Source organism: Drosophila busckii, chromosome 2L (assembly GCF_011750605.1).
Source record: "Drosophila busckii strain San Diego stock center, stock number 13000-0081.31 chromosome 2L, ASM1175060v1, whole genome shotgun sequence".
NCBI lineage: Eukaryota > Metazoa > Arthropoda > Insecta > Diptera > Drosophilidae > Drosophila > Drosophila busckii.
Window position 1 is genome coordinate 12,096,995 of NC_046604.1, and position 12,634 is coordinate 12,109,628.

At 38.2% G+C, this 12,634-nt stretch overlaps 2 protein-coding genes across 2 annotated transcripts; both read left to right on the top strand.

Annotated features, from left to right (window-relative positions):
• The first annotated feature begins 777 nt into the window (after positions 1–777).
• Positions 778–9,160, top strand: LOC108607495 (UPF0047 protein YjbQ). Its single transcript, XM_017998341.2, has 4 exons — positions 778–1,446; positions 7,996–8,050; positions 8,107–8,188; positions 8,258–9,160. Exons 1-4 carry the CDS (start codon positions 1,230–1,232, stop codon positions 8,474–8,476), a joined length of 573 nt encoding a protein of 190 aa, XP_017853830.1. The 5' UTR covers positions 778–1,229; the 3' UTR covers positions 8,477–9,160.
• Positions 9,161–9,296: 136 nt separating this feature from the next.
• LOC108607492 (centrosomal and chromosomal factor-like) lies at positions 9,297–10,090 on the top strand. The gene has a single exon (XM_017998339.2). It carries the CDS (start codon positions 9,308–9,310, stop codon positions 10,070–10,072), a length of 765 nt encoding a protein of 254 aa, XP_017853828.1. The 5' UTR covers positions 9,297–9,307; the 3' UTR covers positions 10,073–10,090.
• Positions 10,091–12,634: the final 2,544 nt, after the last annotated feature.

The following is a 12,634-nucleotide window of genomic DNA, read 5'->3' on the forward strand; positions in this document are numbered from 1 at the left end:
GTCCATATAAATAGGTTGGCAATCGTTGCAGGCCGGTCAGTTCGCGATCAGCCTTCGACCTGTGCAGATCTAAATTTGCTGCTGTGCTTCTTCTTCTCGCTCTCGCTTTGCCCATTCAAAGGAGAGAGGCGCTCGGTGAGCGAGTCAATACTTGGAGCGGCGCTCATAATTTAAATGGCGTGCAAGCGGTGTGTTTGTGTGTGTGTGTGTGTGTGTTAAATAGACAGAGCTGCTTTGCACAAATTTTCACAAAATCTTTTTATTTAAATTGCAATTAAACCATATAAAGTTTTGCTGCTGTTACTACTAGCAATTTATAAAGCTCTAATTGTTATTGTTGCATCAAAGCTTCAATCGATTGGCAAGGTCAGCAGCCATAGCCACAGCTAGTGGCTCTACTGATAACCATAACCATAAACAGTTTCGTAGTTGTTGTTGTTTGCTCAATGGTAATTAAAACTTGTTGATTGTGGGCGCAAGTGTAAGGAGTAAAGCAAACGCCCAGACGACAACGAGCTTGATTTATTTCTTGTTTTTACCAAAGGCTGGTGCAGTAAGCGATTTGAACTTGATTGAGATTTTTCTTAAAACCTTTTAAGGCAATTAGTGGCAATTGCTAATTATTATAATAAATTGATTTATTGTTATAACTAACTTGAACTTTTTCTTCTTCTCCTTGCAGTTTCTGTTGAAGCAAATAAAAGTGCATAAATATAGTTAGTTAAACAAAAAAAAACCAACAAAAGCAAAGCAAAACAAAAGTTGAAAAAGTGTGCAAAGTGAAATAAATTAAACATACACAAGCTTTTTAATTAGTTTGTGTGTGTGTCTGTGTGCGTTTGCGTGTGCGTGAGAGAGTCGTGAGTGAAGCATTCACAACGTCGTCGACAAAACCCACAACATCAGCCGCCGCCGCCGCTGCTGCTGCTGCCATCGCCTCCTCTAGCTCTGCCGCCTCCGTCAAGGGAAAGCCGCAACGCCAGCAATCGACCCAAAGTCCGCCACCGCCAACAGCAGCAGCAGCAGCAGGCGCACGTCAGCGGCGTCGCAGTAGCAACAGTAATCCAAACGCCGGCAACACGAAAGCGACCAGCGGCAGCGGTGGAGCTGGCTGTGCCGGCGTCGCTGGTGGCGGTGGTGGGGGCGGTAGCGGTGGCGTCGGTGCGGCCAACATTAAACAAAGTGTCAGTCGCAACAGCAACATACGCAGCAGCTCCTCCAATAGCACCATGGCATCGGCGAATCATCGCGGCGGACGCGCCATCGGTGGCCAAGGCGTCGGTGCCGTCGATGCCAATGCGGCCGGATTGCAATTCGGATCCGCGTGGTTTCAGCGCAAAATCAATCTAAGGCCGCAACATCGTGGCGTTCATCTGGTCACCGAGGAAATACTCAGACAGATGCCAGAGCTGGCGCAGTTCTCTGTGGGGCTATGTCACATGCAGAGTGAGTACAAAAACGAACTAAATTATTATTAAATTAAAACAAAGAAGAGAATAAATTAAAAAACATAAGAAGGAGGGATAGTTCAAAGACTTTCGATACTCTATATATAATTTTATACTGCATTCTGTCAAACTTAAAATAAAAGAAGCCGCTCAAACTTATCAACAGATCTTTTAAAACTTAATTAAAGTGTCTATGGTTGTTGAAAAAAAATTAAGCAAAAATATTTAATGAAAAAAATCTCTATATACTTTATAAAAACTATAAAAAGTAATTTTTGGCACTTGTAGTATTCAACAAATATTCAATTCAAACCCCAAATGTAAACGCATAGAACATACAACATATGTTGGCATTACTTTATTTTATTTTTATACTGCTAACTGGGTTAAACTAAATATACTATAAACGCAACTTGATTTGGCCAACAATAGGCTGAGCTTTGACATCGTTTAAAGTTGTTGCCCAAAAGTGAGTTTAGGTACACAAATTGATGAAATTAAAATTGATTTTCGTTCTCACACAATAAACTGTTGTACTTTATATATATAAAGAAGCGTATAGCATGAAATGTGCTTTTAGTTTGTGAACCTGCTAGTTGCATTGCTCAGCATTTGAGCTACGACTAATGCGCCGCTTAAGTCCTTGCCTCTCGTCGAGAACTGACAGCGGCATAGAGAGCGAAAGAGAGAAGAAAAGAACATTCGCCTGCAGCATTTGCGGTCTTGTTGACAGTTTGCATTACAATTGAGAGTAGAGTTGGGTTGGGGCTTGGGTTTGGGCTTCAGACATGAGCAAATAAATAAAATCGTATCATAAAACGCCAGTCAAGCAGTCAGCAGGAGCAGCAAAAGCTGTTGAGAATGGGGATTTGAGTTTTAGCTAAGAAGTCGGGCCTGGCTGACTGGTTGGTTGGCTGGGGCAAAGTGAAAAGCAATCGTCGTTGTCGTTGTGTCGTCTCTCATATGCTGCATGTCTTGTGGCTCACTCTGTGTGGCGTGTTGAATGCTTGAGGCAAACTTTAGTTTGCTCCCCATGAATCAGACCCCCAAACCCCTCAACCCTCAGCACTCTCTTTACATTCCCTAGTGCCTTGGCTTGGCACACAAATCGTCTTAGCCTCAGTCGAGAGTCTTTATTATTTCGCTCACTCGTCGGCGCACTCTCTATAGTTCTTTTTAGCCCAAGCACGTGTGTTTATTGTGTGTGTGTGCCCCCCACCACAATTCCCCAATTCCTCAGTTCGCCTCTTTGCCTCTGCCTGTTTCCCAAATCTCTTTTTGCTGTTTGTGCTTGTTGTTGTCTGGAATTCCGTGTAGTATATTGTTTGTGAACTGTTGTAAGCGGCATCTAATTGAGGTCAAGACATGTTTATTGATTTTCCTTAAAAGGACCTGCTAATTAGACTTACCGAACGTAAAACCTTTTTGCATAGTCCTTTGTGTTATACAAATCTTTCACTCTTTCTACCTCTTTCGCTGTCTTTACAAATGCAAAAAGCACCCAACGACAGCGACAAATCAAAAATAAAAAAACAAAAGTTTACATTGGAAAAAAAAAGCAAAAATGAACAACCTTGTCATATATACTTTGGTTTAGGGCTCACATATAATTGTTGTTGTCTTTTACTATTGACCTCAATACCCTGTTATTGTTTCTATGGGGAAATGAACACACACACACACACACACATACATATGCCAAATGAGAAGGGGGTCAAATATAAATAAGGTAGCAAATACCAAAGCACCAAAGCATGTGCAAGTTAAACAGGAAAATATACTTAATAACAGCGGAAGTCTATAAGCAATAGCCATATTTTGTAAGTTTCCTGTTCATAAAAATTTATAAGCTTATGCCCAACATTTTTGTTGAATTTATTAGAATTTTTGCTAAAAGTCAAACTAATGAAAATTCCACAATTTGTCACAGTTTGCAAGCTAATTTTTCAACTCGTTTGATAGTAGGGAATATGTGCAGATGCTTGCTGCATAATCTCCAGATCAACTTCAATTTATAACCCGCAACATATTTTTCAAACGACACACAACATAACCCAATATACGAAAAAGTAAAGGCGAAAGACAAACACCAAATAAATCAACTGAGCAAAGTGTAAGCAAAATGGTTAAGGCAAAAGCCCAAAATGAAGTTACATAGCGAAGCTTTAATATTATTGCTGTATGTATGTGTGTGCTAATGTGTGTGTGTGTGTGTGCGTGTGTGTGTGTGTTGTTGTCATTAAAAGGCTGTCAAAAGAAATTAACCCTCTAATGACAAATGTTCTAACGCTTGTTGCATTGTAAGATTTGAAAAATGTTTGAAATTCTTTAGAAAATTTAATATTATAAATTTTAGTTAAAATAGGCAACTTCTATTGCTTTTTTGCTGTACAAATACATTTTATGTACACACATACAACAATTATAATATTAAATGAATAAAATGTACATACATACATAGATTATTATATATTTTTTAAAATTTATGTCTACAAATTACTTTTATTTTATTGACTAACGCCAAAAGTCTTTGTAAAAACTTGACATGCCTCTGCTCAATGCAAGGACATCAATAACCAATTCATAGTAGCAAACGATGCCATACAAATGTGTCATGTATATACGTGTGTGTGTGTGAGTGTATACGTGTGTGTGTGTCATACATTGGTTACCATAGAGTCCCTCCATTGGCAGAAAATTGGCCCTGGCTTAGGGCTTGGGTACACTGGGAGGAGGACTGAGAACCGAGGAGGACACCGTTGGCGTCGCCAGCGTGTTTAGCATTAAAAAATTGTACGCTTATGAGCCGCAAATGCTGCGCTATTCAATAAATCAATATTATTTATGCAAAATGCCAACAAGAACAACAATGAGGCAGTAGGAAAAACAAAAAACACGTATACGCCATGGGGTGTGGGGAGGGGGGGCATGGACAGCAAACAAAACACAGTAACGTTGGCTTGCCATGAAAAACTTGAACTAGTTACGATTTTCTCTGTGTGTGTGTATGTTTGTGTGTGTGTGCGTGAGGGTCGTCTTGGTTTAATGAGTGGTTAGCAGGTGCGCTTGCACCTGTCAGCGCCTGCTAGTATGCTACAGAAATTATGTACATAATACTTACTATTGTTGTTTTTGTTTTTTGGGCTTACTTTGCCTCTCTTGACCACAAAGTGTAACCAACGCGTTTGTATAATAAGGTTGATGAATTTAAGCGTTTGGCCTTATATTATGTAATACACACACACACACACACACAGCTAAGCTACTTATGTATGCACATTTGTGTGTGTTTGTATTTTGCATGAATATATGAATGAATGAAACATAAGCGTGCCGCAGTTTCATTGTTAAACATTTGAGCCCAGTTCCCACATCATCCCACCTACGCTCATGTGTGTGTGTGTGTGTGTGCGTTGTCAGAATGTTTGACTTTGTATAATAAAAAGGCCTCTTTAAAAACATTAGCAACTTTTGTAGTGCCTAAACGTAACGCTTAATGCGAGAAGAAGCAGCAAGCTGCAGCCACTCGACATTCTCATCTAACTCCTACTCAGACATGTTTACAATATACACACATTGTGTGTGCATGTGTGTGCATGTGTGTGTGTTTGTTTATGCATATATGGCACATTCTGTATCGCAGCCTGCTGCAGACAACGAAACAGCTAACCAAACATGCCACCTGCCACTCTTGAAGCGCGTTGACAAATGCACTGCAAAAAAAATGGAACACATAAGTTGACACTTGTCATTGTTGCAAACAACAACAAGAGCCATAATATTTGTTGTAAAAATATTATTTATATCGAAAATATGCTTCAGTAGTTGTTAAATAACATTTAATTGCCATGTGTAGTTATAAAAATATTTCACATAATTTCTGTAAGCTCTTTATGCTAAATGCATTCATTTAATATAACTTTAATATAATAATATTGACACTAACAATGAAATAAATATTATTTTATAAGTAAATAATAACATATATAAGCTTTGTAGCAAATTTATTTTATTTGTTATCATATTTTGAGCTACATAAATTTAGCTGCATATTAATTTACAACTCAATTTTATTTTGCAGTATATTTTAACGCATATTTGATTTCAAAGCCGTTGCCACGGATACTGGCAGCTTGTATGTTTTTCCTTTTGCGCCTTGAGCTGAGCACAGCAGCTGCCCATGGGCAAACATGAAACAAGCCACATAAATCTTCCCCTCGCACAAGCGTTGGCTACAAAAACTAGCAAGCTGCTGCCCCTCTTTGGCCATGCCCATGGCTAAAAATCGCTTTAAAGTCAACCGCTGTTTCAGCGCTGTAGTTGTTGTTGCCGTTGCCGTTGCCGTTGCCTTTCCTGCCCTGTCGTTTGTTGTGGCGCTTGCAGCATGAAAATAGTGTCAGTTGAGTGTGCGGTGCGGATGCACCAGTTTACTTGTGTTTTTGAAGCGTACTACGGATAATGTGGGGGTGGGGATGGGGGCTAAAGCGATGCTTGGCAACGTTTGCTAGTCAAGTTAACTCACAGGACACGCACAATTATGTTAACGCATTAACGTATTTAGCACGGCAACAATGCGAATGAGACGGACAGAGTGACTGATAGCCACAGTGGAACTTGGCTATAAGGACTATAGAGTTAATAGATTTAACTGTCTAATCTGCAATCCAAAAGATGAACGCCTTCCAAAAGATTGATATAATAAACTCTAAACGAAATGTACACAACTAAGCCATACGCTTTGTTTACATTATGTATACATTATTATTTAAGTATAGTTAAACTCAATAGTAAACAAAATTTGAACTATATATGAGTAAAGATTTTCTTAAAATTGTATTCGAACTTTTCGATACACTTTGTTGGAAAATTATCATTGGCATTGTTATGCATCTATGCAGTTTTCATTTGCAAGCTTCTATAGTCCATGCCCACTGTAGCTGCATTGCTTGCTTATCGATAAATTGAAAAAATGCTGAGGTATCCATTTAATTGCGGTCGCTGCTGTGACCTGCTATGGTCCGATAAACTGAACTGGGCACAGCCCTCTGTACCGCTTGTCAGGGAATCAATTTGCAAATTTGTATAGCGGGGGGGAGCAGCAACTGGGTGAGCTGGTGTGGCAATAACGCTGACGCCCTCTGGCTGTCACTTTGAGTTGATTTTCATTTGCATTGTGTGGACCGCTGTCCATTTGTAAGTTGCCTCGAGCTTTGTTTACATGTGTTAGTGTCTCTCTTTATTTGATTATTTTGTTTGCTCAGCTCTATGAACTATTTAAACTTCTTGTAAACATGACATAATCGTTTGTTATTGTGTTTTTATTCTAAAATCTAACACAAACTTGTGTAAACACACACATGCTTATGCATTATAACTGTTTGGGACAACTAAATGACATCTCTGGGAATTTGATAATAAACTAATTTAGAGACGTTTCGTTGCCCCAAAATATTTTGTCTGCCTCTGCCTCGTTTAGTGTCAACTCTTTTATTCATGAATATGCAATTAGTATGCGTGCCCCCAAAGGGGGTTGGACGGACGCGTCAAGCGTCTATTGCTCTATTTATTATTAACTAACACTAAATGATTTTTAAGCTGAGCGCGCACAGTATTCAATTTCAATTTTTAGCCTGTTTGGCAGACAGCCAAATTAGGCTGCTCTTTCTACTGCAAATGTAGGCTATGAAATTGTTTGTCCAAATGCCTCAAAGTCAAGCCAGACATGATTTGCTCATGTTTAATACAAGTCGCTACCAAAAATAAATTGGCCTGACTGTTGTCCGTGTTGCTTTTGTGTCATGTCAAAGCATTTGGTTTATTTTTTATTCGTCTATTTTTTTTTTTTTTGTCAAGTCAGCCAGCAAGTGGAGCTTGAAAACAATTTCCAGTCACCTTTTATTTTTTCTGTGTGATATACGCGTGACCCCAAAAACCATAAACTGTGGGTAAATATTAGAGCTTTTAGTTGCCTCAACATATGCCGATGAGCAGTGGCTTATTTTAAATAAAAATATACAAAATTCATATAAAATATATATATATATATAAAATAAATAAATACACATATGACAACACTTTAATTTTACAAAATAAATAAGTACGGCCATAGCAATAATTGTTTATGCATAAAGTCTTTTGACCTTGCTTAAGTTTCACTGAGAGTAAAATTGCTTTGTTGCTGCTTATAAAGTAATTAGACATAGCTGAAGTCAAGCAGCCGAAACTTACTTTCATTTTCTTTATCTCAAGCTTGTCTTGTCATATAATTTGCCGCGAAACAATTTTAATTATAATTGATTGGAAAAACGTTTAGGCCAAGCCGCCGCCTGCTGAGGCGTTGGCATCGTGCCTTGAGCGCATTAATCAGTTAACTCTCGCCGCGAGGCTGAAGCGGCTAAAACGTAGAAGATAAAGATTAATAAGCGTTGCAACTCAATTGAAAATTCATTGTGTGCATTGCAGTTGAGGTCTAATAAACTGAGCCGGCAGCTTTAACTTAAGTTGTTGTTGTTAATAATTTAATTGACGGCGCTTTTGTCTTTTGCAGTTCTTCACACCTCGGCGAGTTTAGCGCTAAACGAAAGTTGGGATCCAGACGTCAGGTGAGTGCATTAAATATAAGCAAATTAATTGTATTAATTTGAATGCAAATTTGCAGAGATGACATGGAAATGATGTTGAATAAAATAGTTCCCGAAGGTTTGCCCTATAGGCATTCATGCGAAGGACCCGACGATATGGTGAGTAATGGATTTGGATTTTTGATTGTAAGTTTTGATTGATCTGCTCTCTCTCTCTCTCTGTCTCAGCCGGCGCATGTGAAGGCCTGTTTTCTGGGCAGCTCACTGACAATCCCCATAACCGATGGCAAACTATCGCTGGGTACCTGGCAGGGCGTTTGGCTGTGCGAGCATCGGGATCAGGCTGGTAGCCGCAAGCTGGTGATCACACTCACAGGCTGCCCGCGCGAGCAAGCGGTGCGCAGTCCGCTGTCACCCGTATCGCCAATTGCCAGCACCTCCAGTTAGGGGCGGCCTCGCTCCACCCGCGACAGCCGGTAATCGCGGGGGAGCGACAATAATGACATCATTTCGTCGAGGAAGTTGATATTACAAAAGAATTTAGCTAGAGCCACGGCACAGCAGCGTGCGGCGGCCGTCATAGCCGCCGGCGGACGAGCAGCAATCGCAGCAACGGCAGCAACAGTACCAGCAATACCAACAGCAGCAACAGCTGCTGCTGCTGCTGGCACTGGAGCTGCTGCTGCTGCTATTGATAGCAAAACTCAACGTTTGCTATTGCGTCAGCGTTTGCATTTGAATTTGAATTTGAATGTAAGCGAAACGCTGCAGGATGGCGTGGATATTGATGATGTTGATGAGGATGAGGATGCCGGCAACGATGATGATGAGGATGAGCTAAGTGCAACTGGCATTGTCCAAGCCCAAGCCAATGGGCGACGACATGTTGGTGATAATCTACAAACCGTCACAGCAGTGCCTCAATATAAACAACTAAGACATAAGTTCATCACAACAACAGCAGCAACCACAACAACAACCAGCTCATCAGCAACATTAGCTAAATTCAAGCGCAGCTCAACAACAACTTTGGATCAGCAACAGCAACAAACAGCAGCTAGCTTTAGCAGCGCTACGCTGCAACAACGTTTAGCGTGGGCTTATCCAGAGTTACCCCAACAACAACACCAACAACAACAACATCATCACCAACAATCGCAACTTGAGCTGCGTGAATCAATCAACAACCTCCCATACAATGTCGCTCGTGGCATTGCCGTCGTTAGCACTCCATTAACATTGCAAGCACTAGATAACATAAAAACCAAGACGACAGCAATGCAGCAACAACAACAGCAGCAGTTGCTGCTACAGCAGCAGCAGCAACACGACGACAAACGATATGATGTGCATTATTTGTTGAAACAGTTAAATAGTTTTAGTGATATAGAAGAAATAGAAATTGTTGATATGAAGCAAAGACAGCAACAGCAGCAGCAGCAACAACAGCAACATAGACAGCAGCAACAGTCTCAGGCACAGCCACAGCCACAACAAGCGAAGCCCGCTACTGCCAGCTCCTTGGAGCTCATGTCGCTACCAGCTCTGGCCGCCCGCACACCTTCATCGCAATCGCACAAGGGCAACTTTATGCTGGGCGTGGATGCAGCTGGCGGCAGCACGCAACGTTTGCAATTCGATGATTATTTATTCGAATCGTGCCATTATCTGGAGACAAACTACTTTGCGGCTAACTATCGCACTGCCATGGTCGAGAGCAGCTCCCACGAGTTTCGCCACTCAACCACCACGCCCACTAGCACGCGCTCCGAAAGCTTTGAGCTGCATGAAATGCAACCCGCGAGCGTCAACTGTCAGTCGCTGCCACCGCCGCCCATGGGCATGCCGCAGCAACAGGCCGAGGTGCGTTTAACTAGCAGCGGCGTGCAAACTGAACTGAGCAGCAGCAAGCATGAGGATGAGGACAGTCCGCCCAGCAGCAGCAGCACAGCGGCGTTCTTTAGCTGCTGCTATACGCCCATTGGTCGCTGGCGTCAGCGGCGTCTCGATGCCCACAAGGCGAGCAGCAGCCATCCCGTCTGACAGCTGCTGTCACTTCAGTCGAAGTTTGTCTGTCTGTCATTTGCGATATCAACAACTAGTTCCATTTCTATTACAGCAGTCGTTACACACAAATATACAAAATACACACACTCTCTGCCTATTAATCATCTCAAATTTTTATATACACACACACAACACACACACATGGTACACATTCGCACATTTTTGCAATACACTGAAAATCTTTGAATAAATAAATTTAATAACATTTTTGCATAGCGTTAAAACTTAAAGCCGTTACGCATTTCAATTGTTTGTAATAAATGAGCATACAGAAATTTATTTGAAATGCTGTTGCAACAACAAAACGCGGCATCTACATTGTTATAAATAAATGCGCAAAATATTATAATAAAATTGTAGTCAGCAAACATAATTGTCACAGACAACAAGAAAAAGAGAAAGAAAGAAAGAGAGAGAGCTTGTATAGTAAGTTGTTTAATAAGCAAAAGATAAAGCAAATTATGCAACTAAATAAACAAACGCACGCGCTTTTAGTAACAAATTTTTGCTTTTTTTTTAATAAAACAGAAGCTTAAAATGATTTAAATATTATTTGAAATGCTACTTCATTTTTAAAAAGGAAATAATAAAATTTTGAACTTTGCTTAATTCATTTAATGCTGGCAAATTACTTAAACATTATTTAAACTATTTTTGCTCATCATTTAAATTTCAAGCGTGTGCATGCAAATTTCTCAGCATAAGCTGCTTGCTTTTATTTTTGATCAACACTCTAGACTAAAAGCTAACTTTTATTTAATTAGTAAGCATAAATACAAAATACATTACAAGCATGAAAACCTAAATGGAATTGTTAAAAACAAGTTTTTCGGTACGAAACATTTCTTTAAGTTTGAAAACTTTTGTGTGTATAATCTCCAAAAGCAATATTAGTTATAGCTCTTGTCAATTTTGTTCATTTTGCTAAGCAAGAAAAAAAAAATACAAATGAATTCTTTGCAAAGCAAATACAAAATTGAATAAATATCACAAAATATCACAATAACAATTGCATTCGTTTAACGGCTTGTGTATAATTTATAAACAAAAGCAGCCTTAAAATTTTAAATTTGGTCATATCAAATGCTGACAGACATAATTGGTAATGAAAACTAAAAGTAATAAACAAACAAATAGTGAAGGTAATTTCAGGTTTTTCAGCTCAGTTCTTCCAAAAAAAAAAAAAACAACAAAAAATTACAAAACTAAACTTTAATGAAATAAAGAAAAGAAACCAAACAAATGCCTTTTAAATGCCCACACGTACACTAAATAATAAATAAATAAAATATAAAAACACATATTAACAATTAAATGTTAATTTGAAAATGCATATACATTATAAACAAATTGTTGTTTGTTACAAAATGTGTGAGAACAATTGTTAAGTGGGTAAAATGTTTGCAACATCAAAACAAAAAGTTATAATAATAATTTATACTTAAACAAATAAACTATTGTTGTATGTTTTATTCGGAAGCGCACGAAATTTATATAAATAATAATATGCATATAAACTAAAGCAAATATAGACAGAATAATAATAAAGAATGTAGCTAAAGGTAAAATTTTTGTAAACTTTTTGATATGTGATGATGATTTGAGTAAATTAAAAACACAAAAACAAAAGAAATACCTAAGCTTAGTTATTTAAAAAACGTAATATTAAAACGTAGCGCAACGCAAAATTAGTGCATAAAATATATGAATAAAAAGTTGCTAGTTAAATTATATAAATTTAAAGTAAGGCAAGCAAGTTTGTTAAACAATAAGTAGCCCATGTGCCGCTTTTCCATTTCCAAATGAAAATTGTTCCAAGCGAGAATCAGCTATATATTGTTAAAATTTAAATAATTCCAGCGGTTTGGGCTATATCTAGCAATATTCAAGGCAATGCAATTGTATTAACAACAAAATAAAATAATAATTAATAATGGCGCATTTTGTAGCAGCGTGTAGTTAAAATATAAAAAACAAACTAAATAATATTATTAATAATTAAATTGAATAGTAAATTCTATGTGCATAAGTAGCAAAATATTCAATTGTAAATAGAAATTTTTAAAGCATTATTTTGTCAAAGTTCTTAAACATGATTTACTAAACGCAAAATTATGCTTTAAGTTAATAATACATTTTGGTCTCCCACACACACACACACACACACATACATACAATCTCACAACAAGACACATACAATAACAAGCTTTAATTAATTTAATTACATTTTTGATATCATAAGTCATTGATAAATTCCATTGTAGATACATATGGCAAACAAATAAATTAAATAACTAGCCAACTAAGCAAAATCGACTAAACAAAAACACACATGCATATTAGCTCTAACGCAAAAAACGCAACTACTTTTCAAATCGAAACAAAATCGAAGCATATAAAATTAAAAACAAAACTGGCCTCCAATCATAAACACAGACATACACAACACAACATACACACACACACAAAGCTTTTATAACAAAAAACTATTTAAATATATATTTAAAAACACAAAAAAAAAATAAATAATAATAATCC

Bases quoted from the DNA above. Each gene is read 5' to 3' on its own strand.
- LOC108607495 (XM_017998341.2), top strand. From the start codon at position 1,230: ATGGCATCGGCGAATCATCGCGGCGGACGCGCCATCGGTGGCCAAGGC. The intron at 8,051-8,106 runs GTGAGTGCATTA...GCAAATTTGCAG, and splicing joins AGTTGGGATCCAGACGTCAG to AGATGACATGGAAATGATGT. The intron at 8,189-8,257 runs GTGAGTAATGGA...TCTCTGTCTCAG, and splicing joins GCGAAGGACCCGACGATATG to CCGGCGCATGTGAAGGCCTG.
- LOC108607492 (XM_017998339.2), top strand. From the start codon at position 9,308: ATGCAGCAACAACAACAGCAGCAGTTGCTGCTACAGCAGCAGCAGCAA.